The sequence below is a fragment of the Mercenaria mercenaria genome, chromosome 7 (genome assembly GCF_021730395.1).
Source record: "Mercenaria mercenaria strain notata chromosome 7, MADL_Memer_1, whole genome shotgun sequence".
NCBI classification, from domain to species: Eukaryota; Metazoa; Mollusca; class Bivalvia; order Venerida; family Veneridae; genus Mercenaria; species Mercenaria mercenaria.
Window position 1 is genome coordinate 667365 of NC_069367.1, and position 23033 is coordinate 690397.

General features: G+C 36.3%; 2 protein-coding genes across 3 annotated transcripts in view; both read right to left on the reverse strand.

Moving 5' to 3' along the window:
- The window catches only part of LOC123555175 (neurogenic locus notch homolog protein 1-like), a 33021-nt gene extending 16561 nt beyond the window's left edge, over positions 1 to 16460 (reverse strand). The window contains exons 1-5 of the mRNA XM_053548883.1: positions 16393 to 16460; positions 7881 to 7942; positions 6213 to 6265; positions 1535 to 1648; positions 233 to 346 (exon numbers count right to left, since the gene is read on the reverse strand). Of these exons, the coding sequence (XP_053404858.1) occupies positions 233 to 346; positions 1535 to 1648; positions 6213 to 6265; positions 7881 to 7942; positions 16393 to 16455 (406 nt within the window). The 5' untranslated portion in view covers positions 16456 to 16460. The remainder of the gene's footprint in view (positions 1 to 232; positions 347 to 1534; positions 1649 to 6212; positions 6266 to 7880; positions 7943 to 16392) is intronic.
- Positions 16461 to 19234: 2774 nt separating this feature from the next.
- Positions 19235 to 21952, reverse strand: LOC123555703 (heavy metal-binding protein HIP-like). Of its 2 annotated transcripts, none has more exons than XM_045346293.2 (2): positions 21639 to 21952; positions 19235 to 20464 (listed from the first exon to the last, which is right to left on the reverse strand). In XM_045346293.2, exons 1-2 carry the CDS (start codon positions 21856 to 21858, stop codon positions 20058 to 20060), a joined length of 627 nt encoding a protein of 208 aa, XP_045202228.2. In that variant the 5' UTR covers positions 21859 to 21952; the 3' UTR covers positions 19235 to 20057. The 2 variants fall into 2 exon arrangements, with proteins under 2 accessions (XP_045202228.2, XP_045202227.2); XM_045346292.2 differs by having other exon boundaries at positions 19235 to 20467; positions 21639 to 21948.
- Positions 21953 to 23033: the final 1081 nt, after the last annotated feature.

A 23033-nucleotide genomic window follows, 5' to 3' on the forward strand; every position in this document is an offset into this window, starting at 1 on the left:
GAAATGCGGCTGCAGATTTAAAGTCATCGTGTAGGAACCGCTCATTATTCAGCAAGGGTCTCCATGGCATAATGGATTAATATCTCTGAATTTAAATATCATGAATATCATGAACTTAATTATCAAAAATACTATTTATCAAACCGTTACATCTGAACGAACAATCAAGGACCTCATGATGTTTTCATTTTATTAGCTTCTTCTTAGTAGAAAACAATACATGATCGCTTACTTATTTGACACGTATTTCCTGTAAAACCAGGACTGCATACACACGTGTATGAGTTGTTGCCATCTACACATTTAGCACCATTTTGACAAGGATTCGGATTGCATTCATTGATGTCTGAAATTATTCAGGTACTATGACTAAAGCTTATCATCACTTCGCTTAAACTGGGCATTGAGTATTTGAAGTCTGGTACATTATACAAAATCATCCATCGAGTGCTATTTGATATTCATTCCAAGGTGAAAAAACCAACCTTGTGTTAGTTTATTAATGCACAATGATAAATAAGGCCACTTACTTTATTCGCAATTCATTCTTTTCGCTAAAGGCGACGTTACACTTACAATAGTAAGTGTTATAGTAAGTGTTATTTAAATAAAAACAGCAATCATAATTTTGATAATGATTCGAGCTACAGTCATCAAATAACTTGCAGAGTAATTATTATTTTCGAGTAAAACTTTCAATTACAAACCAAAAGTGGCTACGAACTATCTGTATGCTATATTCATCATTGATGCACAACAGTAAGCGTTCATCATAAACCCTTATCATGCTGGACACCATTTTTGATGCCTTTGCGAACAGTGCAGATCATGATTAGCCTGCACATACGTGCATTCTGGTCATTATCTGCACAGTATGTTGTTATTCAGTCAATATAATCTTAGTAATCATCCCTTTAAAGAGTTACTGTGAAATCATTAATATTAGTGGGGCATTAATTTTCGGGGATTTCTTGGTTGAGTCAATCCAAACGAACAAATAAAATTCCCATTCATTGTATGTTCAAAGTTAAAATCCATGGATTCATATTTCACAAAATTGCCGCGTGACCAAATAAACGAAATATCATGCCCATTAAATTAAATGATTTTAAAGTAATGGTATTGTCAAAATTGAAAGATGGACAGGTCTATTACAGAAATTTAGTAGGGTAAAAGTAATGTGAATGCAGTAATGATCGAAGTCCTTGAATAGCACAACATAATTTTTATCATTCTCAGAATTATTAATTCCTAAACATACAACTGAGGGGTATCGTAATAGTTTCATTTTATTGGCTTTTTTAAATCCTTACCTTGCTAAATTTCTAAAATGGATTGGTCTATCATTCAATTTGGACAGTACCACTAATTATTCAAAGGTTTGTCCACCGAAAATTTACTGACTGAATAATGAACAGTGCAAACAATGATCAGACTGCACGGTTGTGCAGGCTGATCTTGGACTGCGCTGGTCGCAAACGCAGAATCACTTGTCACCAACAGGCTAAAGGCTGGTAAACGCCAAGGCACTTACTTGTCTGACAATTACTTCCTGTAAAGCCAGGGATACACATGCACGTGTACGAATTGATGCCATCTGTACAATTTGCACCATTTTGACAAGGATTCGGATTGCAATCATTGATGTCTAAAATTGTTTAAAGCACACTTTAATTTCGTTCATTTCTTTTTTCGTAATTATTTTCTAACGAAATCTGTTAAAAGATGCTTATCCCTTCAACAAATTAAACTATTTTACTGCCATTATTGTATTGTGGTGCGGTATTTAGTCATCCAACGACATGTCAAGCCTCATGCATTATCTTTACGAATTCACAGCTACAAATCAGCATTTACTAACAGTTGTTTTTTAAGCCGGTAAGCCACCTACTAAACAAAAAATAATTTCAAACACTAAACAGGTTAATGTTTATTAATTAGCACTTATTAAATTAAATTGGTCGCAGCGCAAGACCAATTCAATTTGATCAATATTTACTAATACACACCAACCTATATTTAAAGTCAGTATATCCCGGAGCACAGCTGCATCTGTATCTGTTAATACCACTTATACACGTGTCACCGTTCTTGTAGAGATTTTATGAGCAGAATATATTTGAATTTAGATTTAAACTTGAAGCAAATTAAACTTTTTATGTATATTGTAGCGTAGTTCAAATGAAATGCTGATTCTTTGTTTACCCTTAATTAAATCAATTATAAATATGTAGCGTATTCCTAAAGACACAGTAATGAGGTAGATTCTCAACAATTACTAGCTTTATACACATACATTTACGTATCAGAAGGGTAACATTAAATGGGACATGTAGATTAAAGATAAGTCTTAGTGTTTGAAATTACTTTTTGTCCAGTGACATTGCAGTATTTTTTAAGTTATTGCGAACTTTGCTTTGGTAAATCAGCATTTACTTCAAGTCGTTTATTAATCCGTTAAGTCACATACTTTTAAGTGAAACGATTAACAACCGTTGTATAGGAGGTGCCAGAGGCGTGTTATTGATTTTTACTCGCTCTGACGTCATCCGCGATTCTCTATGAAACTAGGGGCCGTACAATGTTCCGATGGTCTAATTCAGATCGGGAAAATAGCTAAAACGTAAACACAAACCTTTAGACAGAAATTAAAACGCTTTCCTACTTTTAATAAATCAAAGCCTTGAGGTGTCTGGTGGTTGCGTGTTTTGCTAGTGTTATTTTCATTTTAAATACCAATCTATAAATATACAAGTATAAGAAACAAATTCTAAGGTGCCTCATATCTAAGATAAACTCTGTCTGACCTTACATGAACAGCTGGAAGTCAGTGATGTAACCATGGGCTGGAATACCTAAGCATTGACAGATCTTTTATAATCTAAATGGCCAGTGTGAATGGACAGAGGATGAATAAGAACTGCTTGATCATTGATAATTCATCCGCATTGTTCATGAATGGGACTACTTTGTGTAGCACATGAACAAATTCCTTTGAATATGATTCGGAATCAAATAAAGATGCTACATGATTGTCAGAAATACACTTAACTTTGGTAGCGGGATAAACCCGCAACCAAAAATCGTAAAAATTAAAAAAAGAAAACAAACCAACTAAATGTCTACTTACGTGTCAGTAGATCTAGTTAAATTCTAAGAGATATCTCAGTCGGAAAATTACAAATAAAAAACACTTGATGTAGTGCAAAATGACCACATCGGAAAAGTGGAAGCCGAAAAAGAATGATATTTAGTGTAACTTTCAAAGCGCAACAGTTACTTTAAAAATTAAAACAGGTCAACTGAACTGACAACTGTTAAAAAGTCTGCAATATTTATACTTCAAAGATCATATACTTTCCGTCATTTTGATATGACTAGATTCTTTAAACAGTTAGGAACATTAATAACTAACGCTTCATTCATGTAATCGTTAAGTGTCAAAAGTGGTCGATCCGTTTCCGACATCTCGGAGACGTGTTTGGACTTCACGACGAAAACTTTATCATTGCCGTCGATGCGGTTACTGGTAATTCAATTTCATTTAATTAATATCCGGCCCCAGATCATTCAATATCAAGCAGATCAAAGCTCACCTCCATGTCTCTCCTCTCTCGTTTTCTGTCATAATTATTGCAGTATTCGGTACTGAAAATGTCCCGGTTTCTAGTGATTGTATAAGCTATTCTACATGTATAACTAATTTGAACTAGAAAATACTTTTGTAAAAAAGCGCATGTCTCCCCCAATGCAAAGTCCTATAGGCAAGAAGTCAATAGGGGTCAGGAGCGAAAGTCAAAGAGACACTGATGGATGGCTGCAATAGGGATCATCTACTTGGCATGTCCAGTCATCCCGCTAAATTTCAACACTCTTGGCCTAGTGGTTCTCAAGTCACTGTTCAGGCTCCTTGACCTTGACCTTTGATCAAGTGACCTCAAAAAAATAGGGGTCATCTACACTGCATATCCAATCATCCTATTAAGTTTCAACATTGTAGGTCAAGTGGTTCTCAAGTTATTTCCAAAAAATGATTTTACATGAACAGGCCACTGTGACCTTGACCTTTAATAGACTGACCCCAAAATCAATAGGGGTCATCTACTCTGCATGTTCAATCATCCTATGAAGTTTCAACATTCTGGGTCAAGTGGTTCTCAAGTTATTGATCAGAACTGGTTATCAATATTCAGGCCCCTGTGACCTTGACCTTCAACGGAGTGACCTAAAAAACAACAGGAGTCATTTACTCTGCATGAACAATCATCCTATGAAGTTTCATCATTCTGGGTCAAGTGGTTCTCAAGTTACTGACCGGAAATGGTTTTCAATGTTCAGGCCCGTGTGACCTTGACCTTTCACAGAGTGACCCCAAAATCGTTAGGGGTCATCTACTCTGCATGACCAATCATTCTATTAAGTTTCAATATTCTGGGTCAAGTGGTTCTCAAGTTACTGACCGGAAATGGTTTTCAATGTTCAGGCCCCTGTGACCTTGACCTTTCATGCAGGGACCCCAAAATCGATACAGGTCATCTACTTTGCATGTACAATCATCCTATGAAGTTTCAACATTCTGGATCAAGTGGTTCTCTAGTTATTGATCGGAAATGGTTTTCCATGTTCAGACCCCTGTGACCTTGACCTTTAATGGAGTGACCCCAAAATCAATAGGAATCATCTACTCTTTATGACCAATCATCCTATGAAGATTCAACATTCTGGGTCAAGGGGTTCTCTAGTTATTGATTGGAAATTGTTTTCAATGTTCAGGCCCCTCAGACCTTGACCTTTGACGGAGTGTCCCCAAAATCAATAGGAATCATCTACTTTTCATGACCAATCATCCTATGAAGTTTCAACATTCTGGGTCAAGTAGTTCTCTAGTTATTGATCGGAAATGGTTTTCAATGTTCAGGCCCCTGTGACCTTGATCTTTGATGGAGAGACCCCAAAATCAATAGGAGTCATTTACTCTTCATGACCAATCATTCTATGAAGTTTCAACATTCTGGGTCAAGTGGTTCTCTAGTTATTGACCGGAAATTGTTTTCAATGTTCAGGCTTCTGTGACCTTGACCTTTGACGGAGTGACCCCAAAATCGATAGGGGTCATCTACTCTTCATGGCCAATCATTCTCTGACGTTTCAACATTCTGGGACAAGTGGTTCTCTAGTTACTGATCGGAAATGGTTTTGAATGTTCAGGCCCCTGTAACCTAGACCTTTGACGGAGTGACCCCAAAAACAATAGAGGTCATCTACTCTAGCAGCCCTACAATCCTATGAAGGTTGAAGGTTCTAGGTCAAATAGTTCTCCAGTTATTGCTCGGAAATGAAGTGTGACGTACGGACGGACGGAAGGACGGACGGACGGACAGGGCAAAAACAATATGTCTCCTGGGGGAGACATAATAAAGTTACCATCGCCTTGAAAGATAGGTGAGCGGGACTCGGCTTAACTGGACACTTTGACTCTACCAGGTAATCAGGTACCTATCGAGTGTATCTGTAGGCGGAGCTTAAATTTGTAAACAAGAACTAATTTCAAGCACTAAACAGGTTAGTATTAATTAGTAAGCATTCATCAAATTAAATTGGTCACGCGGCTGTGCCGCGCCAGTCCAACTTAATTTGATAAATGCTTAATAGACATTTCTAACGTAAACGTTAATCGGAAACGGATTACTGAATCCGTAAATGTTATTTGCAAATAATGGTCTAAGGGAGATACTATTGCATTACTATTTGATGAAATTGTCTCCCATAGACCACAAATTAGCCTAATATTTTACGGATTCAGTATTCCGTTTCGTAATTACGTTTACGTTAGAAAGGTCTAATAAACACTAACCTATACGAAAGAAAGACTTGAGGTATATCTACTTTAAAACAACAAATGTGCCAGTCCTATACTAGTCGTGTTTTCAGATTGTATATCAATTCAAAACTGATTTATTTCCAATAATTTATAAAGAAGTTTGTTTGACCAACTTATCAGAACAGTCGACTTTGGTAACGTGATCTATCCAGTCGTAGTCAAACTTTAACTTGTATATCAAGTAACTTTTATATCAAGTGGTGAATGCGAAAGTGGTCTATTTAAAGTGCAAATAAATAAAGAAGCATTTAGATATTTTTTTTACATTCACCCCTTGATTTAGATAGTGACAAGTGCGTTCTGACGTTTGACAATAGGATACTTTTCTTACCATCTTTTATGCCACAAAGACGACTGTTGCAGTCCTCGCGAAAATTACAACACCTGAAAAATGATTGTTTTTCCAGCTTATTTTTTCTCTGACTGGTTCTATTACTTTTTTACCTCAAAATACCTCTTCATTTAATCTAACATAATGCGCCTATACTTGTGGCCGAAACATGGAATAACGTCTATATATAACTCGGGGTGTTCAGCAATAAAATGATTACTGCAGATGGTGTATGAAAAAGGGTATTTTGAACTAGATGCCCACGGGCAACATGTCGAGCCTACCAGCTGTCAAAAGGACTAGGAGCTGCACATGACACCCTGTCTCATTGAGGCAAACTTTAATGCCAAATGAAAAATGATTGCAAAAAGTTACAATATAAGTTATTTATAGTAACAACTAAGGGAAGTAAATCTTTAAAAAAATCTAAGTCCGCACAAATATCCTTACCAGAAGAGACAGGTCAAAATACACATTAAAATTGGATGTAACATGCATATTGTACTACAGAAAAGATCTTGATTTTACCCTACGACCAGTAATAAAAATGTTACAATATAAGCTTTTTATAGTATAAACAAAGGGAAGTAATTAAGTAATTCTAGGTTCTTGCACATAACACTCTGTCTCATGATGGTGAACAATTGTGCTAAGTTACATCAAAATCCCTCCATGCATGAAAAAGAAATGCTCCGGACAAAGTCATTCTTGTATCTGACATTTGACCTCTAAGTGTGACCTTGTCCTTAGACCTAGAATCCTGGTTCTTGCGCTTGACACTCCGTCACATGGTTGTTAGCATTTGTGCCAAGTTACATTAAAATCCCTCGTTGCATGAAGAAGAAATGCTCCGGACAAATTCATTATTGAATTTAACCTTTGAACTCCAAGTTTGACCTTGACCTTTGAGATAGGAACCTGCGGTTTGCGCACGACACTCCGTCTCACTGAGGTTAACATTCATGCCAAATATAAACGAGATTTCTCCTTTCGTGTTGAAGTTATGGTCCTGACAAACAAAACCAAGTACAATGTCTCATTCGTTGAACCTAATCTTGTCATAACTGGGGTTCTAAAAGTTTAAGTTACTTCCCTTTGTTTCTAAGTCCTTGTAAAACTTGATAAATGTTACATATTTGTAACTTCTTTTTTTACACAAACAAGTAAGTATACATTTAGTTCCAATGGATTAAAACATGAATTATAATACTTTAGAGAATTAATTTGAGTGAATTTAGATTATTTGCCGATAGAAAAGAAATTACGAAAAGGTTTTAAAATAACTACAAGATACCAAACCTTTCAAAAGCATCGATATCATCTAGTAATCGGAAAATATTATTTTAAATCTTCTTATACCATACGTTAATTGGTTTCTTAAGTGTTCTGGACTAGTTAATAAGCTATAAAGCCGGGCATGGCATATATTGCCGAGTCGAAAGTTCATGCTTTTGAAGGATTTGGTATCTGGTAGTAACTACTGAATGCATGTTTATAAAAAAACGTTAATCAAGATGTTGTATAGCGTTCAGAGCCGCTCACATGACCTGTCAGAACCAAAAGCGCATGTTGTCACAATAACCTCAAGAACAAAGAGAAGAAATATTGTCATAATGATCCGATACTAGGTATCATGAAAAGATGGATATAATGTATAATGAGACATACCTTGAGCAAGCTACTAGATCGTCTATCCCCCTTCTCCTTTTTCTTCCTGACTGTTTACATACCTACAAGGTAATTATCATCTTGCGATTATAAGAATTTCAATGTCACTTGAATGTGTTACTAAAGGAATGAATGTCATATTTTTGTTTTGTTTTACACACTTTTAAAACCCGAAACCGAAGTACACATATCCGATAACGGATATTGTTTTCAAATTATTATAAATCTCTGTACTGGCAGTATAAATAAAAAGTGAAAAAAGTAGTCCAACATCGGGAGCAGCACAAAAGTTATCCGAATAAATTTGTTTACACAAATATTTAGCCAATCAAATTGAAGAAAACGGTCCAAAAACAAACAATACGTCGTAAAACTGAGATATGGTTCAATTTTATGAGCATGCCATGAATTCCCAGTCCAATATTACCACTTTATATTTTTGCAGTAGCGAACTGTGGCATGTCTATATCTGCATGTAGTTCTCGTGTGGCTATCGGTAAGTAACATTATCGTGTTCACATTAACCGCTAATTATAGGCTATATCATTTATTTTTATCCACCGATATTCAAGAAATTAGAAGTGTTAAAGACCTACCAATACCTAGTGGTCTACCTTTTCCTCTAACATGAACTTGGTGCAAATAATCGTGCATACTACTACATTGATTAAATAACATATTTAGACATTAAATACATTGTCTTAGCCCTATATCTGTTACTGTCAAATTATGAATAGATACTTGTTATTTCTCATTTCGCCATATAAAAAAATGTATAATTACCATCACGGAAATACAAAAGATTACATTTATTTTGTGGTGTGTCTTTAAGGTAACTTAACAATGGCCACTACTGACCTTGACATTTTATAGGGAAAAATACAAGTATATATAACTCTCAAAATATACTAAGCATTTAGAACTGAAGCTCAAATAAGAGCTGGCACTATTAGTGACAAACGCCCCCGAAGTGTGCCCAAAAATGCTACAGTTGTCTGCGCAAAATATACCAGAATAGTTTAGGTATGACTCATTTTGCGACCAGATTAAACAAGTTCTCCGAAGGTAACCTTGACCTTGGAGCTAGGGTCTTGGTTTTGAACATGACACACCAGCTCATCAAAGGGAAGAACTGTGACAAGTAATTTCTGATGAATGGCAGAGTTATTGACCGCACAAGAAAGCTACAATGTTAAGTCTAAGTGTGACTTTTACCTTGAAGCTAGGGGTCTTGGGCTTGTGTCTGACATGTCATTTCAATATAGGGAACTTTTAATCGATGGAAGAGTTATGGAACGGACAAGAAACATACCATATAAACTGTCAACCTCTAAATGTGATCTTGACCTTAGAGCTAGTGGTCTTTCTGTTAGGCATGTCATGTTTCTTCGTTATAGGGAATATTAATGCCAAGAAAATTCTAAATTCCTTGATGAATGACAGAGTTACGAACCGGACATGAAACAAACCCTAAACTTTGACTTGACTTCTAAGCGTAAATTTGATTATGGAGCTAGTGGTCTGGGTCTTGAGCGTAACACATTGCCTCATTATGGTAAACATTTATGCCAAGTTGTTTTAAAATCCTTTCATGGATAACAGAGTTATATACCGGACACGAAAAATGTTCTTTTAACCTATGACTTCTAAGTATGACCTTGACATTGGAGCAAGGAATCTGGGTCTTACGCATGACACATTGTCTGATTACAGTAACCATTTATGCTAAGGTATTCCAAAATCCCTTCATCGATGGCAGAAATATGACCCAGACACAAAAACAGATCCTGTTAACATTTGAGCTCTAAGTCTGACCTTGATCTTGGAGCCAGGGGGTCTGGGTCTTGCCCATGACACGTCGTCTCATTAAGGTAAACATTTATGCTAAGTAATTTCAAAACCTCTTGATGAATTGCAAAGTTACGAACACGAAACAATCCCTATTAATGTTTGACTTTTAAGTGTAATATTGACCTTGTAGCTATGGGTCTGAGTATTACATACGAAACGTCTTCTCATTAAAGTTAATGTTTATGTCAAACTATTTCAAAATTTCTTCATGGATGGCAGTTACAGCCCGGACAAGAATTTATAAAATTACGGTCGGACGGACGGATGGACAATGCGATTTTAATATGCCCACCTTCGAGGCATAAAAAGTCAAAGAACATACTGTAGTGTAATATTATTATTATTATTATTATTATTATTAAACCAGATTTATACAGCGCCCTTTTCACGATCAATTTCACGTTCAAAGGCGCTTTACATAGTTCAAATGCAGCCACACAGGGCGCATAATTCATCCTCTACTAGTACAGACACAGGGCGATCTGACCAGAGTGAGACAAAGCCCCCACGACAGAGAGATCAGAAATCAGATACAGGCTTGTCCGGCTAACTTAGCCTAGCTCGTTGCGAATAGACAGCCTGGTTCTTTAACGTGCCCAGTATATAGCACTGATACACGCAAGGATTAAGTGTAAGTGTAAATAAGAAGTTATTTGCTGAAACATCGTTAAAAGATGTAAGGATGTTATTGATAAATAAAACTTAAAATTATAAACTGCTTTTGTAAAATTCTTGAAATAGATATATACTTAATAACATAATAATGTTAACAAAATCTGAAAAGTAGATCCCTCGGAAGCACTGATGACAAGGCTAATAGTGAATATTGCAGACTCGATTTGATTGAGACCGCATTAGTTGTAGTGTGTTTATTTTGTACACTAGTCAGCAGTGTACATGTATCTAGATAATTTGCAATCATGCTTTTCACGAAATGTCACGGATCAGAGGGATAGACTGACTATATTTATCACTACAACCCGGCAAACTGTATAAAATCTAAAGTGGTAGTATATTCATGGCATGAATTTCACACTAAACATTTGAATTATTTGAGTAAAAAAAGAAAAAAAAAAAACAACATACAAACAAAAAATCAATGCAACAGTAATTTCATTTCGTAAATAACCTACCTGACATTACCGTAAGGATTATTCCGTTCGGCACGGCTTTTAACCCGCTCTAAACCGGAAGTAAAAAACTTCACGGTCAAATGTACTTCCGTTAGAAGCACCATGCTTCAGTTTTCTCTTTCGGCGCAAACAAGTCGGACGCTTTTCTACTCGCTCTTAGTGTTAACTTTATTTTTTAAAGTTTGTTGTTTGAGGATAGTGAATGTTTCGTGTCTGGGAATGACTGAGTTAGAGGTCAAACGTTCTAGGATGGATATTGCCTCCGAAGATGAACACATTTCGGACGTTTCTCATTCGGAAACAAATTCCGGTACACCTTCCACTGGTAATAAAGGTAAGCGTCGTTCTCGCTATGATATTTTAGAAGCGGAATGGAATGAAAAATTTGACAATATGGATGGTCGTTTGAATAGTTTAGAGAGTAATATTGCCAATGTCAATAAGACTGTGGAAGGTCTAGCAGATTTGATTAAAAGTTTGAAATCTGACCAATCACACAGACGGTCAGTGTCTCCAGATTCTTCCCCGTCACACAGACAGAATGACCGATCACGCAGACGGTCATTGTCTCCAGTTTCTTCCCCGTCACACAGACAGGATGATTTCTCGTCACACAGACAGAAAAAACAGTCTCTGTCACACAGACAGAAAAAGAAAGTTTCGTCACACAGACGGAAACATTTTTCAGATCATTCTGAAGACAGTGATTCTTATGCTTCATCAAATAACTCATGTGAAAATGATGATACGCTGTCAGTACGGTCTAAAAACGACAATATGTTCACAGAAGAAATTTCTGATGACAATCAACAGTTATCACAAACAAATAAAAAGTGCTTGTTTGATTTGTTTGGCGAAGATGCTACAATCAAGAAAAATGTCAAACAAGAGGGCATTTCACTCGATGCTTCTCAAAAGGAAGTGATAGAAAACAGTTTTAGGTCAAAGACACCTAGATATTTAACTTCATTTGCAGAAGAAAACTTTGAACTTTTTCCAGTTGATGAAGAAACAAATGAATTTCTTCAGGTGTCACCACTAGACACTCTTATTGAAAGTTGTTTAGTTAAACGGCATGGATCTAAGGCCTCATTCAGTAAATCTCGTTCGAGGTCTTTAGGTACTCAGCCTTGTAAAAAAGTGGAACAAATAGCATATAAAGGTCAACAAGCTGCTAGGCTAGGCATTGTGATGACTACATATATTCAACAGACTCTTGCGACATTACTTCAACAGTTTCAAGATGATTCCTTTGACAAAGAAAAGGCTATGAAGCAAGTCAAGGATATATTCGCAATGGCAACTAAATACCTAGATCAAATGGGAAGGTCTGGTGCTTTTCACCATGTTATTCGTCGCACTGTAGCCATGACCGATTCTGCACTTTTTGAATTAGACGATGCTAATGAGATGGCCAATCTCCCTCTGTCAGGAAAAGATGTTTTTGGTCCAGACTTTGAAACCTTTCTGAAAAGTAGGAAAGAGAAAAAGAAACAAATAGAAGACATTGTTCCAGATATAAAAAGGAGATATCTTAAACGAAAACAAGGTGCTATACCAGCTCAGGATCATACTTTTAAAAGACCTAGATTGGAACAACGTGAAAATACTGCAGCAACATCTAGCACTGCAGACCGTACTTTTAACAATTTTCGGATCCCCAAGGTATCCAGAGATCAAGACAAGTTCAGTCACAAACAGAAAAGATCTAGCTTTCCCCACTTTAAGAGATCTTCCCAGAGTACCGCCACTAAAGGAAGACTGGGAAAAGCAGATGAACAATGACAAGATATGTACTATAGCAAAACATCCGGAGATTCCTGTTGGGGGTCGACTGTCTCATTTTCTACCAGCATGGGAAAAAATTACTCGAGACAAATGGGTACTAGATGTAATAAAAAACGGTTACAAACTGGAATTTTTAAAGAAACCTTCTTTTTCGGGCATCAAAACTACAAAAGTGCCTTCAAACCATATTCCCTTCATAAAAGAAGAAATAGACAAGCTTTTACAAAAAATGTCATTCAAAGAGTAAAAATGAACCATGCAAAAGAAGGTTTTTACAGCACATTATTTCTTGTCCCGAAGAAAAATGGGGAAATGAGACCAGTCATCTACTTGAAACCTCTAAACAGGTATCTCCGGAAATTACATTTCAAAATGGAGACAATTCAAAAGGTTTTGCATTTAGTAGAAAAAGGCAGCTGGAGTATAAATCTAGATCTGAAAGATGCCTATTTTCACATAAAAATTTACAAAAATCACAGAAAATACCTTCGTTTCGCTTTTCAAAACAAAATCTATCAGTTCCGAGCTCTCTGCTTCGGACCAACTTCAGCTCCGAGAATTTTTACAAAAATAGTTTCAGTTGTAACAGCACATTTACGCAAACATGCAATAATACTGTCAAATTATCTGGACGACTGGCTAGCTCTGAAACAAAGTAGAGAAAGGTTATTACAGGACAGAACTGTAATTCTCAGTACACTTTTTCAGCTGGGGTTCATGATAAACAAAACCAAATCTCAATTGAATCCTGTTCAGAATCCAACATTCATAGGCTGCCTATTTCTACTAAATCATGGATTAGTGTACCCTACTCAAGAAAGAATAGTAAACTTGAAAAAAGCAGTTCTCAGTATAATACAAGGGCAAGCAACTGCAAGACATTTCCTTATTTTATTGGGTCGGATAGCATCTTGCCTAGAACTTATACACAATGCTCGTCTGTTCATGAGACCACTCCAACTTCATCTGTTGAACAACTGGAGTCCCTCCAGAATGGCTTTGTCATACCAGATTCCTGTTACACCAGACCTGTTGAAACATTTAGAATGGTGGTTACAGGATCAGAAAATTTTGAGGGGTCGCACACTTGTGACAGAGTTATTTCCAGTCACAATTACGACAGATGCAAGCTCGACATGGGGGTGGGGTGGTCACATGAACCGTTGTACAGTGCAAGGCCGTTGGTCTCCGATAGAGAGGTTGCTACACATAAATTGTCTGGAAATGAAAGCTGTAATTCATACAGTGGAACATTTCTTGCCGAAATTACGGAACCAGAATGTTCTGATCAGATCAGACAACACGACTGTTATCCAGTACATAAACAAACAGGGGGGTACCAAATCTCAACAGTTGTGTCCCCTGACCTGGAAGCTATGGAATTTAGCTCTACAGAACAATATCATGCTGAAAGCAGCCTTTGTAAAGGGGAGTTTGAACACTCTAGCAGATGCTTTGAGTCGGAACTTAGTCCGAGAAACCGAGTGGTGCTTGAACAAAACAGCAGTGTTTCAGATTTTCATCACTCTGGAGGCACCTCAGATAGATTTATTTGCAACAGCACAAAACAAACAAACACCAGTGTTTTGTTCTTGGACCGCACATCATCAGGCATTTGCAGTGGATGCCCTGTCAATATCCTGGATGAACATGTTTGCTTATGCATTCCCCCCAGTCCAGTTGATTCCCAGGGTATTGTCACATTTTCAGGGTCAAATGAATTGCAGACTAATCTTGATTGCCCCCTGTTGGCCAAGACAGTTTTGGTTTCCCCAACTGTTACAGTTACTGATTGCACAACCAGTCAGACTGCCATGCAGGAAAGACCTATTGTTTCAAGGGGTGAACAAACTTGTACATCCAAACCCACAAACTCTCAGTCTGACTGCATGGCTGTTATCGACAGAAACTTGTTATCAAAGGGGTTTTCAAAACAAACTAGAAATTTACTGGCCTCCTCCTGGAGAAAGGGAACCCAGAAAGATTATCGCTGCAAATTCAGACTGTTCAGTAGTTGGTGTAGTCAACAACAGGTTGATACGTATGCAGCAACTTTAACTGATTGTGCAGATTTCTTGTCCTTTCTATTTTTTGACAAAGGTTTAAAATATAGGACAATTAATGGGTACAGATCCATGTTATCTTAAGTGTTACCCTCAATTGAGGGAAAACCTGTAGGTCAGCATCCTTGTATTATTCGTCTACTAAAAGGTATTTTCAATCAAAGACCACCCGTGAAAAAACTAATACCCGAATGGGATTTACCTCTCGTTTTAGGTTGTTTGAGACGGGCTCCATTCGAACCTATGAAGGATGCTGCTTTGAAATTTGTTACTTGGAAAACCTGTTTTTGATCGCTGTCACCACTTTCCAGAGATGCAGTGACCTACAATCTTTACAGCTTGGAGAACAAAAATGTAAATATACAGAAGAAAGGTGTCACATTTCTTAGAACTGGTTTATCCAAGACTGATAGACCTAGTCATATAAAAAGGTCAATTTTCATACCTGCATTCACAAGAGATAAATTTATGGATCCCAAAAGAGCTCTGACATATTACTTAATGAAAACTGAAAAGTTTCGTAGTGAATCAGACGTTTCTTTGAAATTATTCTTGGCAATCAACAGACCTCATAAGCCAGTTTCATCCCAGACAATATCTAGATGGATAACTAGTACTATTAAATACTGTTATAAAAAGTCCAATAAGTCAGTGGGTTGTGTAACTGGACATTCTACACGGAGTATAGGACCTTCGTGGGCAATTTTTAAAGGAGCATCTTTTCAGCAAATTATGGAGTCAGCGGATTGGTCAAGAGAGACCACATTTGTGAAACATTATTTAAAACAAGTTAATGTTAATTATTTGGAAGTTTAAATACACTTTTTCTGTGTTATCTCTTCCGGCGGGTTGCCTGGATTTTGAACAGTGTTTTATTAAAACCAGTTAACTTAGGATTACAGACATGTATATAGGGGATATTACAGTAACTGTTGTATATTAGATGTAAATAGTGGGAAGAGCATGGTATTTATTCTTGGATGTCCATATAAACTGTAGAGTACAGATGAAGATTAATTCAGGTAAATAACTTAATTTATCTGTTGTTTAATACTTATTTTATATGATTCAGATGTTTTTGGGGTTGGAAACAAATTTCCCTCCTCCCATGACATTGCTTTGGAATCTAGAAAATCCTTACGGTAATGTCAGGTAGGTTATTTACGAAATGAAATTTGAAAATTTGTATTCAAATTAGAATTTTATGAGTAAATAATAACTACCTGACATTACATTTACCCTCCCATCCTCCCCATTAATATCTTGTTTCCAGGCGATTTGTTTACGCCTACAAGGAAACTGAAGCATGGTGCTTCTAACGGAAGTCATTTGACCGTGAAGGTCAAGTTTTTTACTTCCGGTTTAGAGCGGGTTAAAAGCCGTGCCGAACGAAATAATCCTTACGGTAATGTCAGGTAGGTATTATTTACTCATAAAATTCTAATTTGAATACAAATTTTCAAATTTTCCTTCTCCAGCTCAATATCTGAAGACGGAGCTTTTTTTACCATATGACCTGTGTGTGGCTACAGAATCAAAATTTTCAGCTCTCATTGTTCGAGCATATAGAAATCTTTTATGATCTAGGCAAAAGTAAATTTATTTAAACAGCTGCGTCTTAGGGAATTTAACTTTAACAAGTATATGGATAAAAAATGAATGGAAAAGACAACTTACGGTTTTCGCTCTGCAGCCACCTTCGTACACCACCGTAAGTTTAAGTGTAATCAGCTCGTCCATGAAACAGTCCTAATGGAAAATAAATACATGTTACAGTCCTAAAGAAAAATAAAGACTTGTTACCGTCCTAAATAATTCTGAAGAAAATACACAAACATTTGTTTTTAATTGGATGCATATGACACGTACAAAAATATTTTACAGACTGGACAGGAATTTTTTTTACTTTGACCATAAGGTACGACCCTGACCTTTGCACTGGAGGTCTAGGGGTTGCAAATCACACATTGTCTCATTATGAGAAACGCGTATGTCAAGTTACATTAAAATCCCTCAAATCGTGTTGACCTTTGACTTCTGACAATGACCTTGACTTCCGAGTTATGGATAAGGAGTTGCGTAAGACACGTTGTCTCATTTAATATGGAAAGAAATGTGTTAAGTGATATTAAAATCCCAAAATGGGTGACAGAGTTATTGAACATAAAGGAGGGGTCTGGGTGTTGCGCTTGACACACTGACTTATCAAGGGGCACATTTGACTTATCATGGGGTACATTTGTACCAAGTAATATTAGAATCCCTATGAGGATTGTTGAGTTACAGACTTGGCGGGAAGAAAGCCCTGTTGGCCTTTGACTTGCAAGTGTGACCAAATTGAGTGTGACGTTGTCGAAGTAAATATGGTTATTGTGTCCCGTCACGTCCTTGGTCAGGTAGGCCATGAATGCAATCTGGTTATGTTTTCCTAAAAATTGAACAATCGTTTTCAAGAAACTTATTTCACACGGTGGAAGAAACAAACTTAATTTGTTTGTTTTATTCCAAAGCTCTATCAACTTAGCTACCGGGCTCAACATATACTTCCTACTTTGTACTTTAACTACAAACTGTGGTGCGTACGACTATTTTAAAATGTCTTTCCTATTTCCGTAAATACAGAATCTGTAAAGGCGTATCTAGTTTTACTATGCCTATCATATCTGAATGTAGGTAATAGAATTATGTAAGTTACCACATACCTTGCGACGACTTAACAACAGCCATCTCCTGCTGAAGTTCACTTATTGTACTATTTTGTCTAGAAATTGTATTCTTTCATGAAAAAATCCAACACGAAATGCAATTATCTTGAAAAAGCGAGATCGACCATTAAAGAGCTTTGAGTCCCATATAAGACTGGTCATAGAAGCTACGTCTTTGATCATGTTGATTCAAGTTGCAGTTTTTGTTTTGGACATTTGACGCGTAACGACAATCGGCAATTTTCGTTCGATTACGTTTTCTCCGTATGTGATTTCGGCATTCTTCGGTTGTTTCCGATACCATTGCTGTTATGAGCTACATTTACAGCCGAAGAATTCCGAAATAACATAATAAAATACGAAATCAAACGGGAATTGCTGATTTTCATTATAAACAGACAACCTTAAATCCATATTGATATGGCTGGTATAACTAATACATTTTAAAGCTACATGAATTATTAATTTTGTGTTTTCTTTTTATAAAGCATGTTTTGAAATTTGATGTCAAATATGCATTCATAGTTTATATGATAATAAACCAATCAGAAATCTTGATACTAGAAACTAGACGTACACATAATTAATAATTAGTTCTATGGTTTTTCTAATCAATGTTTTCTAAAGTGACAGCGTAGTACTTTGAAAGCTACATAATGCGTTGTTAAAAAGCGATACTCTTTACAAAACATTACAAGTAGAGAATAAAGAAAAATCGAGTTATGCAATCACATCATTTTTATTTTCTATATGTAAACCCACAGTTTCAGTTATTATTACGGGAAAGATGTTTAACGAAAACAAGGTTCCTTTTAATATTCAGATAAATCGCAGGAACAGTGTAAAATTAAATGTTAGAATTTTACCACAATGTCGATTTTAGGACAAATTTTAAAGTATTTTTATATAAAACTGATCCAGAATCTATATTTATAACAGGTCAAACTTATGAACTGATAGTCTTATAAACCTTTTACTATGCACGTACTCGTGTTTCGTTAAGCGGCTTCACATTTTGCGCATGGCATCAAATTTTTATACACCGCTCTTAATTACACAAAGCGGTTTTAATATGCATTAGACGGCGTCAAATTGTAATAAATAATTTCATTACACTGCACGTACTCATGTTGTGTTAAACGGCTTCACATTTAGCTGCATGGTATCATGTTTTGTTGGATGATTTCATAGTACGGTGCGTCGCAACAAGTTTTTCAATGCATCGTTCCATGTTTAAATAGATGGAATGAAGTTTTGCATTAAATGGTTTCAAAATACATCCCGTTGAATGCAAATATATTGGACGGGATGGAGTTTTAGACTAGACGGCATTCAAATGCACTGCACTGACTGACTTGTTTATGAATGGATTGTATATTTACTAATTTTGGCGGTTACCGCCGCCCATAGATACATACATTGGATACTGGAAAAGGACGGCATAGAGTTCAACGCCTTTAGTAACTCATCATTTTCAAAGAACTGTCAAATATTTTTGTTTTGATGCATATGCAATAATGTACTAGTGCTGAGTTTGAATAACTGGGTGAAACGTAGTTTTTAGCAATTTTTTATTTTTATTTCTTTACAAATGGCGTTCATTTTAAAGGGGGCATCCACATGTAATGGTCAAGTAGATTGTTAGTAAAGATGTTGTTCATTTATCAAACATTTCTGTGTTTTGATGATATAATCCTAAACTTTATTTGACATTTAGGTGTAGATGCTTACTTTTTAAACAATTCAAGTTCATTGGCATATTCAGCAAACATAGTTTGCTTTTGGCCATTTACAAATAATAAGCAAGAAATATGGCAAAGCACAGCAATATATTACACATAAGAAATATACATTATTAGTTCAGTTTAAGAAACAGTCATACCTTCCAGAATATTTTTATGAATTGTACGCGCTGAAAAAGTTAACTTTTCTCTTAGCTTTGACAAATTTTATTTGTTATTGTATTTTTTCAATTGTATTTGAGTAATAACAAAATGCATTTAATATTGTGAATCTTAAAAAATTGTGATTTGGTCGTAAAATGGTAAATATAACATTGTTTATTTTTATTTCATGGACGTTTTTTTATGAATGTAACAATATATTTGTCTAACAATTTTGATCTCAGCGAGGGAAACAGACGCGCGTAAACAGACATGACGTCAGACGTGTTGTGACGTTAGAAAGACGCACACAACATAAAGTTCCATTTTATTTTATTTTTTTGCTGCATAACGTTATGAAATTCTCATTAAGTAAAATAATTTGAATCCAGAAATATACTATAAAGTACAAAGTGCGACTACAATTTTCATCCTGTTTTAAGCAAATAATTTAAAATTCATTACACAATGTATGAGGGGGCGGAGCTATATCTCTCACAGTGTGAAAATATAGATTTCATATTTTCACAGTGTGAGTAATGAGATACAAAAATATTTAACTGCTAGAATACAGTATATCATTAGTTAGCATAAAATAAAACAATATATTTGTCTAAACATATGTACGCATTCAGAAATATACTAGAAGTAATGTTTACGATATTAGTCAAAAAAGTGTTGCGTTAAAATAGTTGTTGAGTGTATTTAACAAGCTAAATAAAGTACAAAAATGTAATAACCGCAATATAATAATTTAAGTAGCTTGCAAAAGAATTCCTGTAAAACTGGGATATCCATAGGCTTCGTTAGCCAAAAGATAATCTCCATGGTCACCATGCTCAACTAAAACATCGTCACCGACTTTCAGTTCAGTCAGAAAGACCTTAGAGTTACAAGAATCATAGCCATTGTCTCCAGCAAGCATTTTCCCCACAACGTCGTCGTTAACTTTCATTTCAAGCACGATAAAATGTCCTTTCCGGGAACAGGCAGCGACCGAAAACTGGTATGTTCCGTTGACGGGTGCTATAAATAACCCATGGTGCGGCCTGTACGCTTTTCCGAGATTGAGCTTCACGTCGTCGAAGTAAATACGGTGGTTTTTTCCAGTAAGTGACGTGGTAAGCTCTGCCATGAAAGCAACTTGAGGATGTGGCTCTACTGCTGGAAAAGAAAATTTAATTAGTTTGTCAGATATGTAAAACTTAGTCTACTTTCCAGTCAAGTTTCATTTGTGAAGATTCCAGGCACTATCAGGATTGCCAACTCATAAGAATCAGAACAATCAAGGACAATGTCAGACAACCACAATAACAGTTTAGAAAATCATATATTACTTATCAATGTATTAGGTATTCTATAACCTTTTGTGAAATTATAATTATAGTGATTTTAGTTCAATCTAACGCAAACCTTAAAAAAATGCTGGACATAATTAATGGTTTGATTTGAAAACATTCGATTGCTCCACGTTTACCTTATACATTGCCAGTATTATATAGCACCCTTACACTCAAAGGCGCTTTACACATTACAACCCAGCTAAATTTATCATCTTCTGGTACACCGACAGAGAGAGCTAACCTGAGGGACAGAGCGCACCGGTGTACATGAGACCATCTTTCCTGGGAAGAACTAGTTCTGGGTTCAACCGATGATGTTGTTCCCATGCTCGGGATTTAACATTATGATGATGAAATTCCATACTCAGAGCAAACTTTTACCTAGTGTAATTTTCGGCAGTGTCTCACAGCCTTCTTCAGCACTGACTTACCGGTGTCATGGTAGACCGAAGAAGATAACATCTCGGAAACTGCCATTACACTAGAGACTAAACTAAAAGAGCATGTGACCAGAAAAAAATCAGCCATACATGAACATTGTCAAAACACCGGACATACCATCAAATCTGAAAACAAAAAAATTCTGACAAGTGAAAGTGGACTCATCAAACGCAGAGTCAAAGAGGTTATAGAGATAAAACATCGGAGACCATCGCCCAACAGAGACGAGGGTCTGGAGCTCTTCCACCCCCCCCCCCCCACGCCCCGTCTACGGACCTCTCCTGCGATCACGTGACCTTCCTACGTCACGTGACCTACCATAACACCAGTTCGTCAGTGCTAATGAAAGGCATGGAGACAGTGCCGAAAATTACACTAGGTAAAAATTGGCTCTGAGTATGGAATTTCTTCATCATAGTTCTGGGTTCTTAGTAAGGTGGGATACACCCAAGAGAAGTTTCCAATGCCTGAACCAGGATTCAAACCCGGATCTCTAGGTTTACAATCATGTGTGTTTTCACTAGATCATCTAAAAGAGAATAATGCCATACCTGTCATTTTGCTCTTGAACATATTTATGACACTTTCCTGTCTGTTCACAGTTTCCGTTAACGAGCGTACTTCGTGTTCCAATGAAACCAATTTGTTCAAAACTTTATAATCATAGTCAAATTGCGACAAACACCGAGGTTCATCATTTCTTATTCCAAAACATGTGTTATACAAAGCCATATTGATGACAATCAGAGAAAAAGTTAATTTCTTCACCATAATTTATCAGCGAAAAAAAAAACAATCACCAAACAGCAAATCGTATTTTTATAATCTTTATGAATGTTCGGATTATACTCATGTACGACCAATGCGATTAAGCAGTTTAAACCGGAAAATATACTTGAGCCACGCCATGAGAAAACCAACATAGTGGGTTTGCGACCAGCATGGATCCAGACCAGCCTGCGCATCCGCGCAGTCTGGTCAGGATCCTTGCCGTTCGCTTTCAAAGCCTATTGTAATTAGAGAAACCGTTAGCGAACAGCATGGATCCTGACCAGACTGCACGGATGCGCAGGCTGGTCTGGATCCATGCTGGTCGCACAACCACTATGTTGGTTTTCTCATGGCACGGCTCACTTTACTGTTGTCACTAAGTAGAAACAAGTGTTTCGGTAAGTCTAGCACTTAAAGACGCGCCACAAAATAACTGTATTCTTTTGTATTTCCATGATGGTAATTATACCGGATTTGCATGAAGAAAATGAGAAATAACACGTATTTAGTTAGTAAACAAATTGAAAGTGACGCATACAAGGCCAAAATAATGTGTTTAATATCTCAATATATTATTGGTTGCGGGTGTATCCCGCTACCAAAGTTAAGTGTATTTCTGACAATCATGTAGCATCTTTATTTGATTCCAAATCACGTCCAAAGGAATTTGTTCATGTGCTACACAAAGTAGTCCTATTCATGAACAATGCGAATGAATTATCAATGATCAAGCTGTTCTTATTCATCCTCTATCCATTCACACTTGCCATTTAGATTATATAAGATCTGTCAATGATTAGGTATTTCAGCCCATGGTTACATCACTGACTTCCAGCTGTTCATGTAAGGTCAGGCAGAGTTTATCTTAGATATGAGGGACATTAGTATTTGTTTCTTATACATGTATATTTATAGATTGGCATTTAAAATGAAAATAACTCTAGCAAAACCCGCAACCACCAGACATCTCAAGGCTTTGATTAAATTAATGTAGTAGTATGCGCAGTACCTAATGTAAAACACACTGTGTTTCTACAGTGTAAGATAGTTGTTATTATATGTTTATAAAACGAAACTGAAAAAAGGATTAAATAAGTTTCCAGATGAAGTTGTGAAAAACGTTAATTCAGGGAAGGCCTAAATTGTCCACCTGTCATCTTGTAGAAAAGCTGTAT